The sequence below is a fragment of the Hylobates moloch genome, unplaced genomic scaffold (assembly GCF_009828535.3).
Source record: "Hylobates moloch isolate HMO894 unplaced genomic scaffold, HMol_V3 SCAFFOLD_7, whole genome shotgun sequence".
Taxonomy (NCBI): Eukaryota; Metazoa; Chordata; class Mammalia; order Primates; family Hylobatidae; genus Hylobates; species Hylobates moloch.
The window spans coordinates 16,107,261-16,129,346 of record NW_026652282.1 but is presented as its reverse complement, the minus strand read 5'-3'; the positions used below and the strand labels follow the sequence as shown (position 1 = coordinate 16,129,346).

Sequence of the window (22,086 nt, the reverse complement as noted above, 5' to 3'; positions counted from 1 at the left end):
CAGCCTGGGTGGCAGAGCGAGACTCTGTCTAAAAAAAAAAAGAAAAAATTAGCTCTTAAAATAATATAGCTCTGAAATAGGCTATAAAAGACAGGTGACTGTTCTCTATCTCTGCAGTCACCAAAGCTGTAGAGTGGACAGCTTGGGTCTTATTTTTGGTAAATAATGTCTCAGCTTTGAAAGACTTTTTGTCAATGAGAGAGTTGTTGCGTGTCAGCCACTGGACACCCACAATGGAGACACATTCACCATCTAAAGAGAATTTTAATACATCACAAAATGACTTCTCACTTGTAACACAAGGGGAGGTACGTGTGCCTGAAAATGGGAAAATACTATAGCAGGGACACTATCAGAGTCTCTCGAAGAAAGAGTGCATTGAATTTTCATTCATTGTTTCTGGTATAAATATACGTATACATCTGTCAATATGTGTATATGAATATGTGTGTATGACTAGCACTTTATTTTCTTTTAGCATTTTACTACCCTAATTGAAAATGACTTGTATCCTCCTCTTTGGAAGCCACCAATTAGCTTGGCAATACGTAGCAAGAGGGGCTCTTATATGACAAGGAGTTATTTGAAGACATAAAACCCCCAACAATTTATCTCATAATTAGCATCCCTGAGGAGGAAACAAACTCACAAAGAAAACACATGTATAATTCATCCTTGCATATCAGATTTCCCAAGTAATTGGCTTGGGGAGGCACGGATTTTGCATTGCAAAAGAATGCAGGGGTGTTTGGGGGATAATAAAGAAGGGGTCTCATTTTGGTTAGGAAATTCCCCCGCATATAATTGCTCTTTGCAAAACAGAGCAGTTCTGTAAGGAAATCTCAGCTGGTTGGTGCAGAACTCTGGGTGGTAGTTGCTCAGCCTGGCAGGAGAGCCAGAGGGTTTCAGGTAACTTCCTGGCTTGGAGCCCTCCCTCCCTGTGTTCCTCTGAAGGGTTTGCCCACACATAGGAACCTGCGAGAACAGGAGGAAGGGCTGTTAGAGCCAGGGTCGGCCCCGCCTTTTTTTTTTCTTTTTTTTTTTTTTAAGCAGCCTTATCGAAGCATAGCTGACTTATCATCAAAGCACCTATTAGAAGTACACAGTTCTTTGGTTTTCAGTAAATTTACTGAGTTGCTCAGCCATCACCACGATCCGGTGTCTGAACCTAGCAGACCCCGTGCCCCTTGGTACTCATCCCCATTCCCACTCCAGCCCCAGCTCATCACTCATCTGCTTTGTTGTGTTTGTGTGGCTTTGCCCGTTGTGGGTATTCATATGCTTGGAATGAATACAGTGTGTGGGGTTTTGCATGTAGCTTCTTGCACGTTGAGTCCTGTTTTTGCAGTTCCTCCATGCAGTGGTGTGTATGGGTACTTCGTTGTTCTTCATGGCTGAATGACATTCCATTGTGTGGAGAACCACATTTGGTTCGTCCATTTACCAGTTAACAGTCATTTGGATTGTTTCTACTTTTTGGCCACTGTGAATAATGATGCTGTGAACATTCACATACAAAACGTGTGTGAACATGTGTTTTCAGCCCTCTTGGGTAGATACCTAGAAGGAGAACTTGGGACAGGAACTCTGTTCTTGTCTGGCTGCAAACATCATTGGTTCAAATCCTGGCCCAACCACTTGCTAGCTGTGTGACCTTGGGCATATTACTTAACCTCCATGTGTCTCAGTTTCTTCGTAAGTAAAATAGAAATGCTCGTTGTACCTACTCATAGGGTTTTTATGAGGCTAAAGTGAGTTACTGATGAAGTGCTTTGACTGGTCCCTGGCACATAGCAAGTGCAATTGAAGTGTTTGCTAATTAAATACTCACTTGTACTTAGAAGTCATGAGTTATTAGAGCTGGAAAGAGGCTTTGAGAGAACTGAGTTTGTGTGTGTAACTAACGTGTTGAACCCATTGGACTCAAAGGGTGTAATCACAAAAGCCACTGGATTTTTCTCTCCCACTTTTCATCTTGTCCGGGGCGGGAGTTCTTTCCTTTGACTTTTCCAGCCACCCTTACATAACAGAGAAAGTCATAATGACACTTGAAGGAGCGCACACAGTCTGAATTCAAGAATTAAAAAGGACTCATCACTTGAACCCGGGAAGCGGAGGTTGCATGAGCCGATTGTGCCACTGGACTCCAGCCTGGGTGGCAGAGCAAGACCCTGTCTCAAAAAAAAAAAAAAAAAAAAAAAAAAAAAAAAGTCAGGCTGATATACTGATCAACGCCCTGGTTCTCATTCAAAAGTCAGACCCCTCTCCCCTCTCCCTGCAGGCAGTGACCTCTGGTCAGGAGCTGGGTGTTGGCTTTTTCTCCCTAATCACCAGCTGCAGGAAGGAGAGGACAGGGGCAGGGACAGTTGTCACTTGACTAGCACTGTTGGAAGCTGGCTTTGCGTGCTGTGGGCCTGGCTGATGTTATTTTCCCTCGCTGGCTCCCACTGGGTGTAACTCCTGTGTCGTGGGCAGGAGCCTGTTCTTTGGCTGACCACCCCTTCCTCCCAGTCATTTGCCCCTGACATCACATCCTCCTTCCATCTCTTTCTGTTGAGGGATTCAGATCGTGGAGGACTGCGTTTGAGGAGGAATTCCTTTTCTTTCTTTCTTTTTCCTTTATTTTTTATTGGGCAGCCCCTGGAACCAGAATAGGTTCTGAGAGAGACTCCCGGGATTCCTTTTAAGAAGACCATAGGCTGGGCACGGTGGCTCACGCCTGTAATCCCAGCTCTCTGGGAGGCTGAGGCGGGAGGATCGCTTGAGCCCAGGAGTTTGAGACCAGCCTGGCCAACATAGTGAGGCCCCGTCTCTACGAAAAATATAAAAATTAGCTGGGTGTGGTGGTGCGCATTTGTAGTCTCAGCTACTCGGGAGGCTGAGGTGAGAGAATCACTTGAGCCCAGGAGAATGAGGCTGCAGGGAGTCATGATTGTGCCACTGCACTCCAGCCTGGGCGACAGAAATGAGACCCTGTCAATCAGTCAATCAATCAAATAAGTAATAAAATAAAAGATAAACCCTAAGCCAGTATTTCTGTAATAGGGTCCCCCATCTGGTGTCCAGAGTTCATGCAGCTTCAGCCCACTGTTGAGAGGGTGTGGCAGTATCCCCAGACCTTACAGCCTCCTGTCTGCTGCTGGAAGTTACCTTTGCTCCCTTGGGAGCCAGTCCACCGTGTAATTTACCTACAGGAACACACACACACGGAGCTGAGTTGGCTCAGTGAAGCCCCCTTCAAAGGCTTTGGGTTAGGAACCAGTGGCGCCCCCTTCCCACCAGGCTCATCCCTTGGTCAGGTCAACTAGGGTAGTCCCCTGGACTATGGGAAAATCGTACCTTACTTTTCTTTTCTGTACTTGATTAATATGAAATCTTGAAATTTGGGCTCTAACGGTATCTCCAAGGGCCTATGGAAGATGTGATGATCGTAAGTTGGTTTTGAGTGGCTTGAGTTGCCCTGGGCCCACGCCCTTTTGGGGACAGTCCTGCCCCAAATCCTGTAACTTGGGAGAGGGTAGGCAGCCCAGCATAGCTCTCCCTAAAGAAGTTGTCTCAGCACCACCCCCCTAAACTACTCTGTCAACTCAATCAGCCCCTTGATCAGATTAGAAGGTCCCTGGGCCTCAGTTACAAACTCGTGTCTTCTGCCGTGTGTCTTCTTTGCTGGTAATCTGAAAATCCTATTGGACAATTCTCCAGGAGTCCCCAGTGGATTTTGTGCCCTAGGGGGCCTGAGTCAGTGCCTGTGAGTCTCTTGGTCACCTTGTTCTGAACTCTGCACCACTGCCCTGGTGTAGGTACCTAAGAGCCGTAGTGGGCTGTGACCAGTGACCAGTGTGGTAGGGCATACCTTGGAGGAAATAGAGTTTAGGGAGCATATGGGGCCCCAAGAGAGCCAGATTTTTTTTTTTTTTTTGAAATGGAGTCTTACTGTTGCCCAGGCTGGAGTGCAGTGGCGCTTTCATGGCTCAGTACAACCTCCACCACCCGGGTTCAAATGATTCTCCTGCCTCAGCCTCCCAAGTAGCTGGGACCACAGGTACACGCCACTGTGCCCGGCTAATTTTTGTATTTTTAGTAGAGACGGGGTTTCACCATGTTGGCCAGGTCGATCTCGAACTCCTGACCTCAAACCATCCACCTGCTTCGGCCTCCCAAAGTGCTGGGATTCAGGTGTCAGCCACCGTGCCTGGCCTATGAGAGCCAGATTTAAGGAAAACCAATTTTCCAGCATTTGTGCGTGATTCACATGCCCCACAATGCCATCTTCACTTGGTTTTCTTGACAGAATCCAGCCTTTGGGATAGCTGATGTACACACCCAACATGGATCCTGCCAGGGAGTGTTCCCTTGAGTATTTGAAATAGTTGTGTGCGTCCATCTCTCTCTGTTAGCTGTACTGAGAGTGGATGGTTACCCTGTGAATACAGTAGTGAATAAAATGGAGCACCTAGTTTTCCATTAGTGCCCTGTACCTTCCAATTATATGGAAAGATGCTCCAATATGGCTTTGGAAATCTTTACATGTGCTGCTCTTATTCAGGCAGCTTTTTTTTCCAGCAGTGCTTCTTTTTGATGTAGTATATGGATGAGTGATGTCATGGTGTGTAGTTCTGAACTTGGAGGTAGAAGACAATGGGTTCTAGCCTAAGCGAATCCTTTAGCCTCTCTGAACCTCAGTTGCCTCCTGTGTAAAGTAGGAATAACGGTACATAGTGCTTCCTCTGCCCAACCTTCCAGAGTCGTTTGAGTCAGCTGGCCAAGGCTACGTGGAGACAATTGGTAAGCCATCAAGTGCTCACCAGAAGTCAGATTTGTGGCAGGCAGCCTCCAAAATGACCCCCAACGATCCCTACCTCCTGATAGTCACACCCTTGCATAGTTCCCTCCCGTTGAATGTGGACTGGACTTAGCGACTTGCTTCTAATGAATAGGAAGAAGTGGGAGTGATGGTGTGTGACCTGGAGACTAGGTCATAAAAGGCAGTGTGCCATTCCTCTTTCTCTCGGATCACTCTCTCCGAGGGGAGCCACGTCTCAAGCCAGTCCTGTGGAGGATCCCGTGTAGTGAAAAACCGAAGCCCCCCACTAGCTCTATCCTTAAGGAGCTTGGAAACTGATCCTCCAGCCCCAGTCCAGCCTTCAGATGACTGTAGCCCCAGCTGACATCTGGACTGCAACTTCCTGGGAGACCCTGAGCCAGGTCCACCCAGCTAGGTAGTTGCTCCTGGATTTCAAGCCTTAGAAACGCTGTAAGACCTAACTATTTGTTGTTTGAGTTGATAGATTTGGGGGATCATTTCTTAAACAGCAATAAATAACTAATATGAATGTCATTATTAAATCCTTGCCTTCAGAAAGAGTGCTGTTCACCATGGCTCCATATTTTTAAAAATGTGCAAATTTATTTATTTTTAACTTTTGTGGGTATATAGTAGGTATATATATGTATGGGGTATTATATAGACTATTTCGATACAGGCATACAATGTGTAATAATCACATCAGGGTAAATAAGGTATTTATTACCTCAGGAATTTATCCTTTGTGTTACAAACAATCCAGTTATGCTCTTTTCAGTTTTTTAAAATGTACAGTTTTTTTTTTGTTGTGGTTGTTGTTGGTTTTTTTTTTTGAGACAAGGTCTCACTCCCATCCGCCCAGGCTGGAGGGCAGTGGCGTGATCTCGGTTCACTGCAGCTCCAACTTCCTGGGCTCAGGTGATCCTCCCACCTCAGCCTCCCAAGTAGCTGAGACTACATGTGCACACCACCAACCCTGACTAATTTTTTGTACTCTTTTAGTAGAGATAGGGGTCTCGCTATGTTCCCCAGGCTGGTCTCAAACTCCTGGGCTCAAGTGATTCACCCACCTCAGCCTGCCAAAGTGCTGGGATTGCAGGCATGAGCCACCATGCCCAGCCAAAATGTATTGACTATAGTCACCCTCTTGTGCTATCAAATACTAGATCTTATTCATTCTTTCTATTTTTTTTGTACCCACTAACCATCCCCACCTTCCCCCAGTCCCCACTGCCCTTCCCAGCCTCTGGTAACCATCCTTCTACTCTCCATGTCCCTGAGTTCAATTGTTTTGATTTTTAGCTCTCACAAATAGAACATGCAATGTTTCTCTTTCTATGCCTGACTTATTTCGCTTTATATAACGATCTCCAGTTCCATCCATTTTGTTGCAGATGACAGGATCTCATTCTTTTAATGGCTGAATGGTACTCCATTGTGTATATGTACCACATTTTCTTTATCCATTCATCTGTTGATGGACACTTAGGTTGCCTCCAAATCTTGGCTATTGTGAACAGTGCTGCAACAAACATGGGAGTGCAGATGTCTCTTTGATATACTGATTTCCTTTCTTTTGGGTATATACCTAGGAATGGGATTGCCGGATCCTATGATAACTCTATTTTTAGTTTTTTGAGGAACCTCCAAACTGTTCTCCATAGTGGTTGTACTAATTTACAATCCCACCAACAGTGTCTGAGGGTTCCCTTTTCTCCACATCCTCGCCCATATTTGTTATTGCCTGTCTTTTGATATCAGCCATTTTAACTGCAGTGAGATGCTATCTCACTGTGGTTTTTGCATTTTTCTGATGATTAGGGATGTTGAGCACCCTTTCATATGCCTGTTGGCCATTTACAGATGTCTTCTTTTGAGAAATGTCTATTCAGATGTTTTGCCCATTTTTAAAAATCTAATTATTAGATTTTTTCCTATAGAGTTGTGTGAGCTCCTTATATATTCTGGTGATTAATCCCCTGGCAGAGGGGTATTATGCAAATATTTTCTCCCATTCTGTGGGTTGTCTCTTCACTTTGCTGACTGTTTCCTTTGCTGTGCAAAATCTCCAAATTTAGAATTAAGCAGACTAAATAGGCTTCAATTATGAAATAATTGTACCAGGATGGACAGTTATTTGACCAGAGCCAATTAGCCATTGATGTTTGGTTTAGCGTTTTTTTCTACTGCTGGATACATCTATAAATGTATTCTCTTGCTCTTTGAAGAAATAAATTTGGTGATTATATTAGTCAGGGTCCAGGCAGAAAAACAAAAATAACCCCAGTTATTTCCACGGAGAGAATTTAATAGAAATAACTGTTTGCTGGTTACCAAAAACCAAAAAGGCAGAAAAGGAGGCCCTGAGGTATCAGGAAGCCTACACCCCTGGGGTTTGGGGGTCAAATGGGAGGGTGAGATTAGAACTTGTTGGGAGGGAATGTCACCAGGCTGGAGCAGGTACCTCTGAGGGGCAAGATGAGGCTGGTTCTGGAAGTACAGGGTGACACACAGCTGGAGACTGGGGCCAACTGAGGGTCCAACGCGAAGCTTAGGGCCACAGCAAGCACACAGTAGGTCTCCGCTCCCTCCCGCATCCTTCCAGGGTCTCTCTTTAGCGCCACCTGGTTGCAGAGCCTAATGGGGAGCTGCAGGTGAAGCGGAGTCCCAGACTCAGCGTCACAGAGCAGAGCTGAGAGAGGGTAGCTTCATAAGCAGCACAGTATCGGATCCTTCCTCAATTAGGGATTCGTTAGAAGGCACATTCCCTGCCAAGACCTCTCCCTCTGTTACAGCAGCAAGAGCCCATAGGGGATATTGTGTCACCGGACGTTCCCTTCTTGGGGCTCTGGGATTTCCTAACAGGGCATCAAGTGTAATGCGGTGCCATGTTGCCCAACTCTGCAACTCACTGAACACTTCCCCGTCAGGGCATCAGCTCTGGAGACCAAAGCCATCATTTGTGCCTCATCGATCTGTTGTGCTCACTGATACAACCCAATTCATATTTAAATTTATATTTAAGTCACTTGTAATTGAATACAATTAAAACTTAAAAATGCATTTCTTCAGTCTCACTAGCTACATTTCAAGGGCCCAACAGTCAAATATATGAGGCTAGTGACTACCATAATTAACCACACAGAATAGAACATTGCCATCATCACAGGACATTCCATCCTTTACAGCTGCCCCTAGAGTATTTAAAGTGGGCATGGGAAGAATGCTAATAAGACATAGGATCTTCCAGAGGGGGGGACATAGGAGGTAGCTTCTCCAAACTTTCTTTATAGCCAGTGTGCCCTTTGCTTTCTTTCTTTTTTTTTTGGAGACAGAGTCTCGCTCTGTCGCCAAGGCTAGAGTGCCAGTGATGCGACCTCAGCTCATTGCGAACCAGGTTCAAGGGATTCTTCTGCCTCAGCCTCCCGAGTAGCTGGGATTACAGGCACCCACCACTATGTCTGGCTAATTTTTGCGTTTTTATATTTTTAGTAGAGACGGGGTTTCGCCATGTTGGCCAGGCTGGTCTCGAACTTCTGACCTCAGGTGATCCGCCCACCTTGGCCTCCCAAAGTGCTGGGATTACAGGCGTTAGCCACCGTGCCTGGCCCTGCTTTCATTGATTAAACCTTTGGTTGTGTAATCCTGAGATAGGCCTTTGAATTTCTCTGGGTTTCAGTGTTCTATTCATGCGTGGCCAAGGTCATCTCTGACTTTGCTGTCTTTTTCTAAATTTCTTTGCCAGCCCCCAGTAGCTGCTGTGACTTTCACATGTCTCCTTTGCACAGGCTGAGTTTCAAGGAAAACGAAGGATGTTATTCGCAGAGCCCTTGACTGACCTCCCCGTGTGCTGTCTCCCCTCAACAACCTTTCAGCTTCCCGCCGTCACAGCTGATCACCACCTTCTCTGTGGCACACCTCTGGTAGCTCGTGACCCACGAGAGCACGTCCAAAGCCAGAGCCCTGGGCCCACCCTGCTTGCCACTGGGCCTGTGCCCTTGCCATTGCCTCCTTAACTATTCCCACACCCTGCCCTGTGTCAGACATCGCTTGTTCCCTGGACCCGCTATCTATCTCACACCCATGATCCCCTTCGTCCAGCTCTCCAGCCTTCACAGCAGGAGCCTGCTTCCCTGACAGCCCCGGCTACCAACCCAGCAGTTACACTTTACCCAGGCTGCTCCCCACCAAGGCCTGAGCCTGGCAGGGGTGCTAGAACCCAGGTGGGATTCTTCCAGTGGATGACTTTGGGCTGCAGACTCCCCAGCGGCCTGGCTGAAGCCCTCTACGGGCTGCTCTCCCATCCCAGATTCTTCCTGATTCTGCCTTCCCCTCCGCTCCCAGGTGTTGGACCTGCCGTGTGGTCCGCAGCCGGCCCTGCCCACCCTGCTCCCTCCCGCTTTGTCCTTCAGAGACCTTTTCCCCAATAAATCTCTCATATGTCTCATCTCGTCTTGGCATTTTACTCCTCAGAGACCCAAATGGACACAGCCATAGTTTTCCCTGACCCGAACCAGGCAGAGAGTCAAACCCTATTTTATTAATGTTCTTGTAGCCTTCTGTGTATTTCTCTGTCCTAGCACCTACCACATTTTGCCATTACTGCTACTGCTGCCAGCATTCTATCTCCTCCGCTAGGCAGCTCCCTACCATCAGGCTGTGTTTCTCACGTTCTGGCTTCCCTGTATTTGGCATGTACTAATATGTGCTGACTGAATTGCGCCATTTGTCCTTTGAGGGGCCAGGCAGTCCTCTCTCCACATGGTTAGTATTAAAGGAAGGCATGTTGCATGTCTCTGGTCAAAGAAATATGCAGTCAGGCCAGGAGCAGTGGCTCATGCCTATAATCCCAGCACTTTGGGAAGCTGAGGCAGGCACATCACCTGAGGTCAGAGAGACCAGCCTGGCCAACATGGTAAAACCTCATCTCTACTAAAAATAGAAAAATTAGCCGGGCATGGTGGTGTGTGCCTCTAATCCCAACTACTTGGGTGGCTGTGGCATGAGAATCGCTTGAACCCAGGAGGCAGAGTTTGTGGTGAGCCGAGATCATGCCACTGCACTCCAGCCTGTGCGACAGAGCAAGACTCTGTCTCCAAAAAAAAAAAAAAAAAAAAAAAAAAAGGCAACCATATTATTTATGCATGGGACAAGACTCCATCTGCCATTCGTGAAGCCATTCATTTCACAGTTAGTGGTGGGTTTTTTGTTTTGTTTTGTTTCTGAGACAAGGTCTTGCTATATTGTCCAGGCTGGTCTCCAACACCTGGGCTCAGGTGATCCTCCTGCCTCAGCCTCCCGAGTAGCTGGGACTACAGGCCACTTAGTTTCTGAGCAATATGGTACCCACAGTCTGTTTGTTTGTTTTCCAAATAGGCACCCTGCAGTACATGGCACCTGAGATAATTGACCAAGGGCCTCGCGGGTATGGTGCCCCAGCCGACATCTGGTCCCTGGGCTGCACCATCATTGAGATGGCCACCAGCAAGCCTCCGTTCCATGAGCTCGGTGAGCCGCAGGCAGCCATGTTCAAAGTAAGTCATGCTCCGTGATTGAGGTTGGGCGTGGTTGGGAAGTAGAATTAAAAACAAAGTCTCCTCCCAATCCAGAAAACCTCTCCACAAAGGTAGGAGAGAAGGAAACAGTTTTTTAATTGGATAAGCATTAAACCAGAATGTGAGATGCATCACAGGCAATCCACTGAGACTGCAAAGACGGAAAGCGATCTCACCGTTTCATAGAGCCGAGTAGACACAACCTGTGACATCTGTGTTCTCAAGAGAAACCGTAACTAGTCCTCAAGTAAGACAACTTGGTGGTGCCATTTGTCACAAGGAGCTCATCTTAGATTCACCTGGTGATTGGGGGGACCATTGGTGTTCACTGTTTGGCTTCATCCAAAGGAAAATATAGGCCGGGCACGGTGGCTGACGCCTGTAATCCTAGCAATTTAGGAGGCCGAGATGGGTGGATCACCTGAGGTCAGGAATTAGACACCAGCCTGGGCAACATGGTAAAACCCCATCTCTAATACAAAATACAAAAATCAGCTGGACGTGGTGGCGCATGCCTGTAATCCCAGCTACTCGGGAGACTGAAACAGGAGAATCACTTGAACCCGGGAGGCAGAGGTTGCAGTGAGCTGAGATTGCACCACTGCAGTCCAGCCTGGGTGACAGCAAGACACTACCTCAAAAAAAAAAAAAAAAAAAAACAGTAAACTTCTCATATCTTTAAGACAGTAGGTAGTTTTGGAGTGAAGCCACCATCAAAGTTAGAAACCTACCTTCCTATTTGTGGGGAGAGCAGAGTTATGAAAAAATCAATAAAAGATGACAAGTTTAAAAAAAAGAAAAAGGAAACTAGGAGATAGAGGCCCTATCTTCTTTGATGATTACATTTCAAAGAGATGGCTTCCAGGTCCTTGCAAAAGACATTTCTGGCAAGAGTCTTATTTAGCTGTTTAAAAGATTCACATATATCTCGGAGACAGAGAAAGAACCTTAGAGTTAGAAGTTCACTCAAGTCAAGGCTCTAAGAAAGCTGGGTGGGGTGGAGGAGGGTCCTTTCCCCTTATTTTCAACAGGGAGAATCCAGCCCCTTAGTTTCCCTTCATGTTTGCTCTTACAGTGGGTAAGGCTCAAAGGCCATGTGGGGTCTGTGCCTTTGGGGGACAGGTTTCTGACTGGCTTCTGGAGCGGTGGGAGTTGGGCTATCAGGTAAATATATCCCTTATCATTCCAATAACCCTCCCCGAGCTAACAGGAAGGGCAGCCCATGTGCTGGGGCCAACATCGTGCAGATTGAGCATTGCGGGTGGGGGTTTTACCGCCGAGCAGCCAAGATAGTGGAAAGGGATGTCCTTCCTTGTGACCTCACGGGAAGCTGATGCCAGGACACCCTTGTGTACCCAAGGTCGGGTGTGCAGCTTCTGGCCCGTGTATGCTTAGAAACATGTAAGGGGCTTGATAAGGTTTGGTCATGTCCCCACCCAAATCTCATCTCGAATTGTAGTTCCCATAATCCCCACGTGTTGTGGGAGGGACCCGGTGGGGATAATTGAATCATGGGGGTGATTTCCCCCATCCAGTTCTTGTGATAGTGAGTTATCACGAGATCTGATGGTTTTATAAGGGGCTTCCCCCTTTGCTGGTTCTCATTCTCCTGCCGCCCTGTGAAGAGGTGCCTTCTGCCATGGATGTAAATGTCCTGAGGCCTCCGCAGCCACGTGGAATTGTGAATCAATTAAACCCCTTTATAAATTACCCAGTCTCAGGTATTTCTTCATAGCAGCATGAGAACAGACTAATGCAGGGCTCTAGCCCTAGGATGCCGTTACCAGCACTGACCTTCCATGGAGCACTGCCTTGAGACAGCAGGGTCACAAAAGGCCAAATGGCCATTGCTTATGGATGATGAGGCCACAGTGTGTGCACACGGCCCTGATAGAACACGATTCCAGAGGCGTCTTCCTGGCTTCTCTGCCAAACATGGCACCTTCACGGCCTGTGTCTGTGCCAGGCTCTCTGCTTGTCTCTTGGGCAGAAGGAACTTGGAGGTGTGAGTGCAGGTTTCTGCTGGTTGAGGTGAGGGCAGCACGTTCAATGGGTCCTGAGTGCTGCCTGCCTGGGTGCCTTGGCTGCTCTCTTCAGCCTGGCGAGGCCCCTGCAGAAGGATCTCAGAGCTTCTCACCCTCCTATCAGCTGCTTGGGTTCAGAGCCAAGGCCAAGACCTCAAGTCGACAAGAGTCTTCTGACACCTGCAATCCCAAGAGGACCCTCAGCTCCTGGGCTGGAAGGCAGCGATGACTTTCCTCGGCACATTGACCGTGTGCGGTGGACCCTGTTGGGGCTGTTGTAGATCTGACCTGCAGCTTCCATGGCAGCGTTGGAATAAACAGCAGCTGGTGACGAGAAAAACATGAGGCCCACCTGAGAGCCACAGCCGGCTGCTTTCTGACCTGCTGCTGACTTCCGGGAAACCAGGGAGAGAGCTGAAGGCTGTGACTGGCTCGATTCCTCCGCAGGGCATGCATGGCTCCCCGCCTCCCCTTGTTTTTGTTTAGCTAATTCACTGTACAAAGTCTCTGTTTTGTTTGTGTTTTGACAGAGTCTCACTCTGTCACCCAGATTGGAGTAGAGTGGCACGATCTTGGCTCACTGCAGCCTCTGCCTCCCAGGTTCAAGTGATTCTCCTGCCTCAGCCTCCCAAGTAGCTGGGATTGTAGGCATGGGCCACCATGCCTGGCTATTTTGTATTTTTAGTAGAAGTGGGGTTTCACCATGTTGGCCAGGCTGGTCTCAAACTCCAGTGATCCATCTGCTTCCGCGTCCCAAAGTGCTGGGATAACAGGTGAGAGCCACCGTGCCCAGCCTGTACAAAGGGTTTGAAAATGTATTGACTTTTTTGGATGGCATATGAAGTCACTTTTCATTGCCAATGAGAAAGTTATTATTAAATAAGTAATGGCCCCTGTGTTATTTCTGGGATCCTTCAATCCTTTAGAAAACTTTCAAGAAACTTCTGGGCAGTGTCTGAAACAAAGGAAACTCTCTTTCCCTTGAAGGGACTGTTACAGATTTAACTGTGTCACCCAAAAATGATATATGGAAGTCCTAACCCCCAGTACCTCAGAATGTGACCTTTGGAAATAGGGTCTTTACAAAGAAAATCAAATGAAAATGGGGTCTGGAATGTGGGCCCTAATCCAGTATGACTGGTGTCTTTGTACTTTTTTTTTTCTTTTTTAAATCTTTCTATTTTTTTTTAACTAGTCAAGTGAAACAGTGGGAGTGGGGAAGGAACAAAGAAATCTGTAACTGGTTGTCACCAACTAGCTGCAAACACCACTGCACTTGGACCAGCCTGGTGTCTTTTAAAAAGGGGGGATATTTGAGCCAGGTGCATTGGCTCACCCCTATAATCCCAGCACTTTGGGAGGCTGACACAGGAGGATCACTTGAGGCCAGGAGTTCAAGATCCCCCGGGGCAACATAGCAAGACCCCGTGTCTACAAAACATCAAAAAATTAGCCCATGTGGTGGCGCACAGCTGTGGTCCCAGCTACTCAGGAACCTGAGGCAGGAGGATCCCTTGGGCCCAGGAGTTGGAGGCTGCAGTGAGCTATGATCATGCTACTGTATTCCAGCCTAGGTGACCAAGTGAGACCCTGTCTCAAAAAGTTGGGGGGTGGGGGTGGAGATTTAGACACACATGCTCAGAAGACAAAGTACAATTCCCAGGGGAATGCCTCGGGGAGGCAGAGGAGTGAGGGGGTGCATCTAGGAGCCAAGGAGCGCCAGAGACCGCCTGCAGACCACGAGAAGCGAGAAGAGGCAAAGGGGGATTCCCTACATGTTTCAGGAGTCCCTGGCCCTGTCAACACTTGGATCTTGGACTTCCAGCCTCCAGGACTGTGAGACAATAAGCACCTGTTGTTTCAGCCACTCAGTTTGTGGTATTTTGTTACAGTGGCCCTAGAAGACCAATACGAGGAGCTTTTGGGTCACAGCAAAGCACCCTTAAAGAGGGCATTCCGGCCGGGTGTCAGCATGCTGCCCACATTTGCTGTTTTCAGAGAGCCAGGGGAGAGGCCACCCTTTCCTCTTCATGTTCTTGCCTGAATGTTGGTCTTTGTACCCCTAGTGCCTGTGAGCAGTGCCAGTTTAACCTCCCTACTGCTCAGGTGAGAGGAGCCACCTGTGAGGCGCCCTGCATTGCAGACCTGGCGGTGGGTGGGATTTCACCCAGCATTTAGTGTTCTTCGAATCCGTAACTCCTGAGCTGGGCAGCCTGGCCAGGAGGAGGGGTGTGTTGGAAACAGCACATGGCCGTGGCTGCCAGGTCAAGGGCCTTGGGGACAGGAAGTCGGGAGGCCCAGCCCTCTACACTCTGCAGCACCCTGAGCTCACTTGGCGGGGCTTGTGGAGGCTGAGCCAGCCCCTAGGAGCTCTGAGGAGCTGGGAATGGGTGTGGGTCTGGAGGACAGAACAGCTTCCATGCCTGGATTGTTGGGTGGGCTTGGAAAAGACACAGGGTAGACTGTGAAACTGAAGGTGACAACTCCTAAAAAGATGAGGGGGCCACCCTACTGGGAACAGTTATGAAGGAGGGGGCTATGTAACGTGTCATGGAAGCATGTCCGTGTCACAGCGAGATGTGACAGCTCAGAACCAACCCTTGCTTCCCTACAGGTCACAGGGACAGAGAGCCATTAGTTACCTGTCTATACATTGGCAGCCTCAAGGTTTTGTCTGCTTGTGGTTTTGAGCTGGAGGCTGGGAATCTGGGCTGTGGATGCAGAGGGATTGAGAGGTATTAAAGGCATCTCTTGGGGACCCTGTGCGTCAGGGACTAGGTAACAGATGCCTTCGAGTATTCTTAGAGGACATGCCGCCCTAGGCTGTGGCCCAAGTCCCATCTCAGTTCTCTACTGCTATGTACCAAACCACCCGAAAATTTCAGAAGCTGAAAACGATGACTTTTTCCCATGCCTCTTTGAGCTGACTGTTGGCTCTTCTGTGGGTTTTGCCCGGGCTCACTCATGAGGTTGCAGCCAAGTGGTGGTTTGGTGCAGCAGGGGGGCCCGAGAGGCCCCTCCCTCACGGCAGTTCCAGCTGGGATGGCTGGGGCGTCCTCTCCACAGGGTCGTACTTCCTGGGTTTCCTCTCTGCGTGGTGGTCTCGGGGCTTTAAGGGTGACTAGCGGAGCCACAAGACCTCTTAAGGCCCAGGCCCCGAAACTCTCACCATGTCACTTCTGTCACTATCGGTTGGTGAAAGTGAAGTCACAAGATGCCAGGGAGGGGGAAATGGACTCCACCTCGGGGTGGGAGGAACGAGAACATGACGTTGCAAAGGGGCATGGGTTATGCCTGTCCGGGGATGCCAGGTGTACAGGAGCTTTGGACTGAGACGTGGATACCCGAATTCACCCAAGGCCTCACTGACACATCAGTTGCCTCTCCCTTAAATGCAGGTGGGCATGTTTAAGATCCACCCTGAGATTCCAGAAGCCCTTTCGGCTGAAGCCCGAGCCTTCATTTTATCCTGTTTCGAGCCTGACCCCCACAAACGTGCCACCACCGCTGAGCTACTGAGAGAGGGTTTCTTAAGGCAGGTGAACAAGGGCAAGAAGAACCGAATTGCCTTCAAGCCCTCAGGTGAGGCCTCCCCGGACAGCTGGGGCAGCACCCTGGCCACGTGAATGCTGGGCGCTGGGCTTCTCTGCTGCTCAGGAGGGAGAGTTCTGGCTATCCAGAGCCCTGGGCTGCTCACGTCATGCCCATTTTTGTGAAGAGTGACGGGGCCTGTGCAGTAGGTTTGGAGGTTGTCAAAATCCAGCTAATAAATGCACCTCGATCTCCTGACAGAGGCCCAGGGAGTCTCTGGGTGACTGGGCTGCCGTCTGCTGGAAGTTGTTCCTTCGGGATTGGGAAGAGAGTGGGGAGGCAAGAGGTACCCCAGCTGGGTTCTGCGTCTTCCCCATGTGCAGAGCCTGGGGCTTCAGTTTTGGAGCCTGGCTTACCATCTTGTGCCAACACTGACCTTGATTAAAGGATGTGTCAGGGAGGTTTGCCTGAGGTGGCTGTCCTGCAGGCCACCGAAGTCCAGTGACACCTTCTGGGGCAGTAAGTCCTAACTGGCAATGATGTAAGAGTGGCCCCTGAAAAGGAGGCAGTTTGTCCTCTTTTCCCTGGTACCGATTGGGGTCAGAAGCTGCCACAGAGTGAGTGGCTCAGCAACTTGCTCCATGAGGGACCCCTGACTGCATGCATCTGAGTAGAAATATAGCACCTGGGGCCCGTCACCCGCCCGACCCACATTTCTACAGGATCCTGGGTGCCTGGGCGGTTCACCTGGGCTTGAGGGGCTGCCAGGGACTCAGCCCCACCCTGTCCCTCTCTGAGTCTCCCCATTCGGTGTCTGGCTGTCCCCCTACAGAAGGTCCCCGCGGTGTCGTCCTGGCCCTGCCCACACAGGGGGAGCCCATGGCCACCAGCAGCAGCGAGCACAGCTCTGTCTCCCCAGACTCCGACGCCCAGCCTGACACACTCTTTGAGAGGACCCGGGCGCCCAGGCACCACCTTGGCCACCTCCTCAGGTACACCCATATCCTGTCCCTCCGCTGCGGGCCCGAAAGGGTGCTGGTAGTCCTCTGCCACAGGGCACCTCCCTGGTCCCAACCAGATGGCCACTGAGGGGTTTTGCTTCCCTTCTGCAGGGCAGTAGGGTGGCTGGCTGCCCCATCCTGGCAAGGAGGGCGCTTCGTTCACTTGCTGTCCCTTCCCCTCCCTCCCTGTCCTTTCATTCCCCACATGTGCCCTCCCCCACCTCTCCTCTTCCCTTCTCTCTCCCCTCTCCTTCGACACTTCCCCTCTCTCCTCTTCCCCTTCTCTGTCCCCCTCACCCTTGCCCGCTGTGTCCCTTCATCTTCCGGCCCCCTCCTCCTCCCGTCCTCCTTTTCCTTCCTCTCTCTTCCTCCTTCCCCTGTCCCCCTCACCTTCCCTCCCTCACCTCTCCTTCTGTGCTTGCCCCCTTCCCTCCCTCCCTCCCTCCTCCCCGTCTCCTGGGAGGCTCCTTTACCCTGCCTCCCCCTCCTTCTGCTCTCCCCCCTGCTGTGGGGGTTGACAGAACACTGCATGTCTGTCCTTCCTCCGGCAGTTTCATCTTCTTGAGCACAGGGACTGCATCGCAGTTACCTCTCAGCCCTTCTCCAGGGCGTCCTAACGTGACACACTCCTGGTGACAGTGTCCCGGCACGCACAGAGATTGTCACACGTGTTTGTCCACAGTGTTCCAGACGAGAGCTCAGCCTTGGAAGACCGGGGCTTAGCCTCGTCCCCGGAGGACAGGGACCAGGGCCTCTTCCTGCTACGCAAGGACAGTGAGCGCCGTGCCATCCTGTACAAAATCCTCTGGGAGGAGCAGAACCAGGTGGCTTCCAACCTGCAGGAGTGTGTGGCCCAGGTACTTGCCTGAGGGAGGGCACCGACGCTTCCCGCTCCCTCTGCCCAGGTCCCAGTCCCCAGACAGGTCCAATCAGGGATCTCGGTTCCTGCCGCCCTGGAATATCTGCATAGTTACGGTGACCACTGTAAATGTTTCCCTAACGTCCTTCCCTTCCCCAACAAAACAAAAGAAAATACAAAGAAAAAAAGCTCTGACGAAACATGAATTTGCAGATACTGCAGTGATTCCAGGCATTGGTGGGGCGGTGCTGCCCCCTGGTGAAAACCAGCCAGATTGTAGCAGAAAGCCCGAAGCACCTTCTCTGGCCTCTCATGATCCAGTTGTGAGTCCTGGAGTTAATCCCCAGCTGTAGGACATGCTGGAGCTGCCCTCAGAAGCTGGGAGAACAGCCACCTTGGGGAGAGTGGTTATGGGTGAAAATATCTGATTTTGAACTAGGGCACAGGACTGGCAAACCGATTCCCCTCCCTTATTTCAGTTTATTTATTATTATTGTTCTTTAATCTTTATTTATTTATTTTTTTAGACAGTCTCACTCTGTCGCCCAGGCTGGAGTGCAGTGGTGTGGTCTTGGCTCACTGCAACCTCCACCTCCTAGGTTCAAGTGATTATCCCGCCTCAGCCTTTCGAGTAGCTGGGATTACACGGTGCCCGCCACCACACCCAGCTAATTTCTGTATTTTTAGTAAAGATGGGGTTTCGCCTTGTTGGCCAGGCTGGTCTCGAACTCCTGACCTCAGGTGATCTGCCTGCCTAGACTTCCCAAAGTGCTGGGATTACAGGTGTGAGCCACCATGCCCGGCCCCCCTCCCTTATTTCAGATGGAAAAGGGCCTTTTAGGAAGAGGCCGCTGCTCCGCTCTGAACTATGTCTATGGCCTTGATGGGGGCTCTTACAAGGGGTTAAACAGGAAGCCATTCACAGAGGGGCTTAGCTGTGCATCCACCAGGGAGAAGGGGCCAGAACCCTGACAGGAAGGTTATGGAGGGAACAAACAGAGACCCCTTCTCACCTGGGAGTTCCACAAGTTTCTTAGCAAATGGACCGTGTTTCCCCCAGTATGTTCGGAACTCTTGCTCTCTGTCTGACTCAATGAAAATGATTTGTGTGTGTTGTCAGAGTTCCGAAGAGTTGCATCTCTCAGTTGGCCACATCAAGCAAATCATTGGGATCCTGAGGGACTTCATCCGCTCCCCAGAGCACCGGGTGATGGCGACCACAATATCAAAGCTCAAGGTGGACCTGGACTTTGACAGCTCGTCCATCAGTCAGATTCACCTGGTGCTGTTCGGGTTTCAGGATGCCGTAAGTGCTCCATCTGGCCCTAGGGAACACACCAGATTGTGGAATTCAGCTACCATCTCCTCCCATAGCCCTCATCTCTTCTTAACTGTATACACCTGAATCCCAAGCTTCAGCAGCTCCTCCTAAACAATGAAGTCCAGGAAATGGCATCTGGGTGAACTGGCTGATTGCATGCGGCCCCCAAGAGGATGAGTGTAGGTTGCCGTGATTCTCCGTGCAATGCACTGGAAATCTGGATTTTTGTGATTTTATTTTGTTTTTTTTTTTTTAGGTAAATAAAATTTTGAGGAACCACTTAATTAGGCCCCACTGGATGTTCGCGATGGACAACATCATCCGCCGAGCGGTGCAGGCCGCGGTCACCATTCTCATCCCAGGTGAGCGCCCCCTTTGTGGTCAAGGTCAGCTTTAGGCCGTGAAAAGATAAGAAATATCCTCTTCATTCAACAGTTGTTGCTTTTCTCTTTTCCATCTTGGTTATCTACTTCCTTGGAATTAAATGCATGTTGTCATAGACCTCTTCCAGGGCTGATTCTGTAGTTCTGAGAGCATCTCATGGTGCTGTATTTATGTGTCCCCGAAGCATAATGAAGGTGACTGCACATAGACTCTAACTCACGGTCTCAAAAGGGAGCATGCAGCCGGACGCGGTGGCTCATGCCTGTAATCCCAGCACTTTGGGAGGACGAGGTGGGCGGATCACCTGAGGTCAGGACTTCGAGACCAGCCTGGCCAACATTGTGAAACCTCGTCTCTACTAAAAATACCAAAAAATTAGCCAGGCTTGGTGGCATATGCCTGTAATCTCAGCTACTCGGGAGGCTGAGGCAGGAAAATCCCTTGAACCCAGGAGGCGGAGGTTGCAGTGAGCCGAGATCACGCCACCGCACTCCAGCCTGGGCAACAGAGTGAGATTCCGTCTCAATAAAAATAAATAAATAAATAAATAATACTAAAAGGGAGCATGGGGCCAGAGGGGAAGGATCCTCCAGTCCCCTGGTATCCCCTTCATCGTGCACTCAGGAATGTCTCCTGGATAATTGACAATACAGTGGCTCAGATTCCTCTCTCTGAATCATCACGTAGTAGTTACAGAAATCTTTGGTTTTTGTCGATTTCCTTTTTGAAACGTTACCAAAGTTGATTCTCCTTCTCTGGCAGCTTCTTCCTGCTAAGGGAAGCTTTACAGCCCATTCTGTTGCCATCATGGTTTCCTCCTTTCCTTCGGCCCCTTGCCGTTTGGCTCCGGCCCACCCTCCTGAATGCACTGTGTAGCCCAGGCTCGGCTGCAGGAGAGGCTTGGGAAATCCCAGTGCTTAATTCCTCTCCCACTCCAAGCAGACACCTTCTGTAGTAAAACGGCACAGGCTTGGGTGGCAGCCTGGCTGTACTTTTTTTTTCTTTTTTTCTTTTTCTGAGACGGAGTCTTGCCCTGTCACCCAGGCTGGAATGCAGTGGCGCAATCTCAGCTCACTGCAACCTCCACCTCCTGGGTTCAAGTGATTCTCGTGCCTCAGCCTTCTGAGTAGCTGAGATTACAGGGGTACGCACCACCACGCCCAGCTACTTTTTTTTTTTTTTTTTTTTTTAAGACGGAGTCTCGCTCTATCACCAAGCTGGAGTGCAGTGACGCGATCTTGCCTCACTGCAACCTCCATCTCCTGGGTTCAAGCAATTCTCCTGCCTCAGCCTCCCCAGTAGCTGGGGCTACAGGTGCGTGCCACCACACCCAGCTAATTTTTTTAGTAGTGACGGGGTTTCACCACGTTGGCCAGGATGGTCTTGATCTCTTGACCTTGTGATCTGCCCGCCTCAGCCTCCCAAAGTGCTGGGATTACAGGTGTGAGCCACTGTGCCTGGCCCTGGCTAATTTTTGTATGTATTTTTTAGTAGACATGGGGTTTCACCATGTTGGCCAGGCTGGTCTCAAACTCCTGACCTCAAGTGATCTGCCTGCCTCAGCCTCCCAAAGTGCTTGGATTACAGCTGTAAGCCACTGCTCCTGGCCTGGTTGTACCTTTTGAACGCTGGCCTTGGCTCACTTCATATCCTTAAGTCTCAATTTCTTCCTCTGGAAACTGGCGTGATCAACTTTATGCTGCAGAGAACCAAATGGAACAGTCTCCTCTCCATTTGTAAAGTCAGCAGTCCCCTAATGGAGCATGGCACGGGCCGGGCCAGCTTCCGAACAGCCCGGTTTGCTGACCTGGGTGTCTGTGACCCCAGGCCCCACTGGCCTGGTTTGCTCACCATGGTCATGTCTTGTGTGATTTCCAGAGCTCCGAGCCCACTTTGAGCCTACCTGTGAGACTGAAGGGGTAGATAAGGACATGGATGAAGCGGAAGAGGGCTATCCCCCAGCCGCCGGACCTGGCCAGGAGGCCCAGCCCCACCAGCAGCACCTGAGCCTCCAGCTGGGTGAGCTTAGGCAGGAGACCAACAGGTGAGGAGCTTCTGGGCCCTCCTCTGGGAGCAGGCACTGGGACAGTGGCCTGAGCCACCAAGATGCTGATTAATTGGCTTTATTGTTGACCATCTCACCCAGGTCTTAAGAAAAAGCAGCTTCATCATCCATGAACTGGGCAAGGGCGCATATTCTCAGCCTCAATTGAGGGACTAGAGGAATGCCTTCCTTTAAAAAAAAAAAGTCAGAATCAGAGAGGTATAGTACCTTGCCCCAGACCACACAGAAATTACTCATACTAAAAGCAGCAGCACCTCTGAATTCTTTCTCTCTTTTCACCAAGACGGGGCCCCTGGCATGGTGTGTGGGTCTCGCAGGCTCAGCAGCCTGCCCCTGCAGAAGTAGCAGGGTTTGGGGGTTGGTTAGCACTTCATCAGTGGATGCACATCCCATAATCCCAACCCCGAGGAAGTTTGTCCTGTTGTCATTTCTTCCATGTGATTTGTCATGATCCCTAGACAAGCATTAGTGGATAGCTTCCCAACCAGGGAACCCTGGCATCACCATCATATTCCTCCAATGCACTGGTCTGTTTTGTTCAC

At 49.9% G+C, this 22,086-nt stretch overlaps 1 protein-coding gene across 2 annotated transcripts in view; it reads left to right on the top strand.

Annotated features, from left to right (window-relative positions):
* Positions 1 to 22,086, top strand: part of MAP3K15 (mitogen-activated protein kinase kinase kinase 15) — a 55,410-nt gene that overhangs the window by 24,765 nt on the left and 8,559 nt on the right. For both annotated transcript variants that reach the window (XM_058441531.1, XM_032756658.2), the window contains exons 10-16: positions 10,181 to 10,338; positions 15,782 to 15,965; positions 16,747 to 16,906; positions 17,598 to 17,772; positions 18,895 to 19,080; positions 19,352 to 19,457; positions 21,358 to 21,523. In XM_058441531.1, coding sequence (XP_058297514.1) covers positions 10,181 to 10,338; positions 15,782 to 15,965; positions 16,747 to 16,906; positions 17,598 to 17,772; positions 18,895 to 19,080; positions 19,352 to 19,457; positions 21,358 to 21,523 — 1,135 coding nt within the window. The remainder of the gene's footprint in view (positions 1 to 10,180; positions 10,339 to 15,781; positions 15,966 to 16,746; positions 16,907 to 17,597; positions 17,773 to 18,894; positions 19,081 to 19,351; positions 19,458 to 21,357; positions 21,524 to 22,086) is intronic.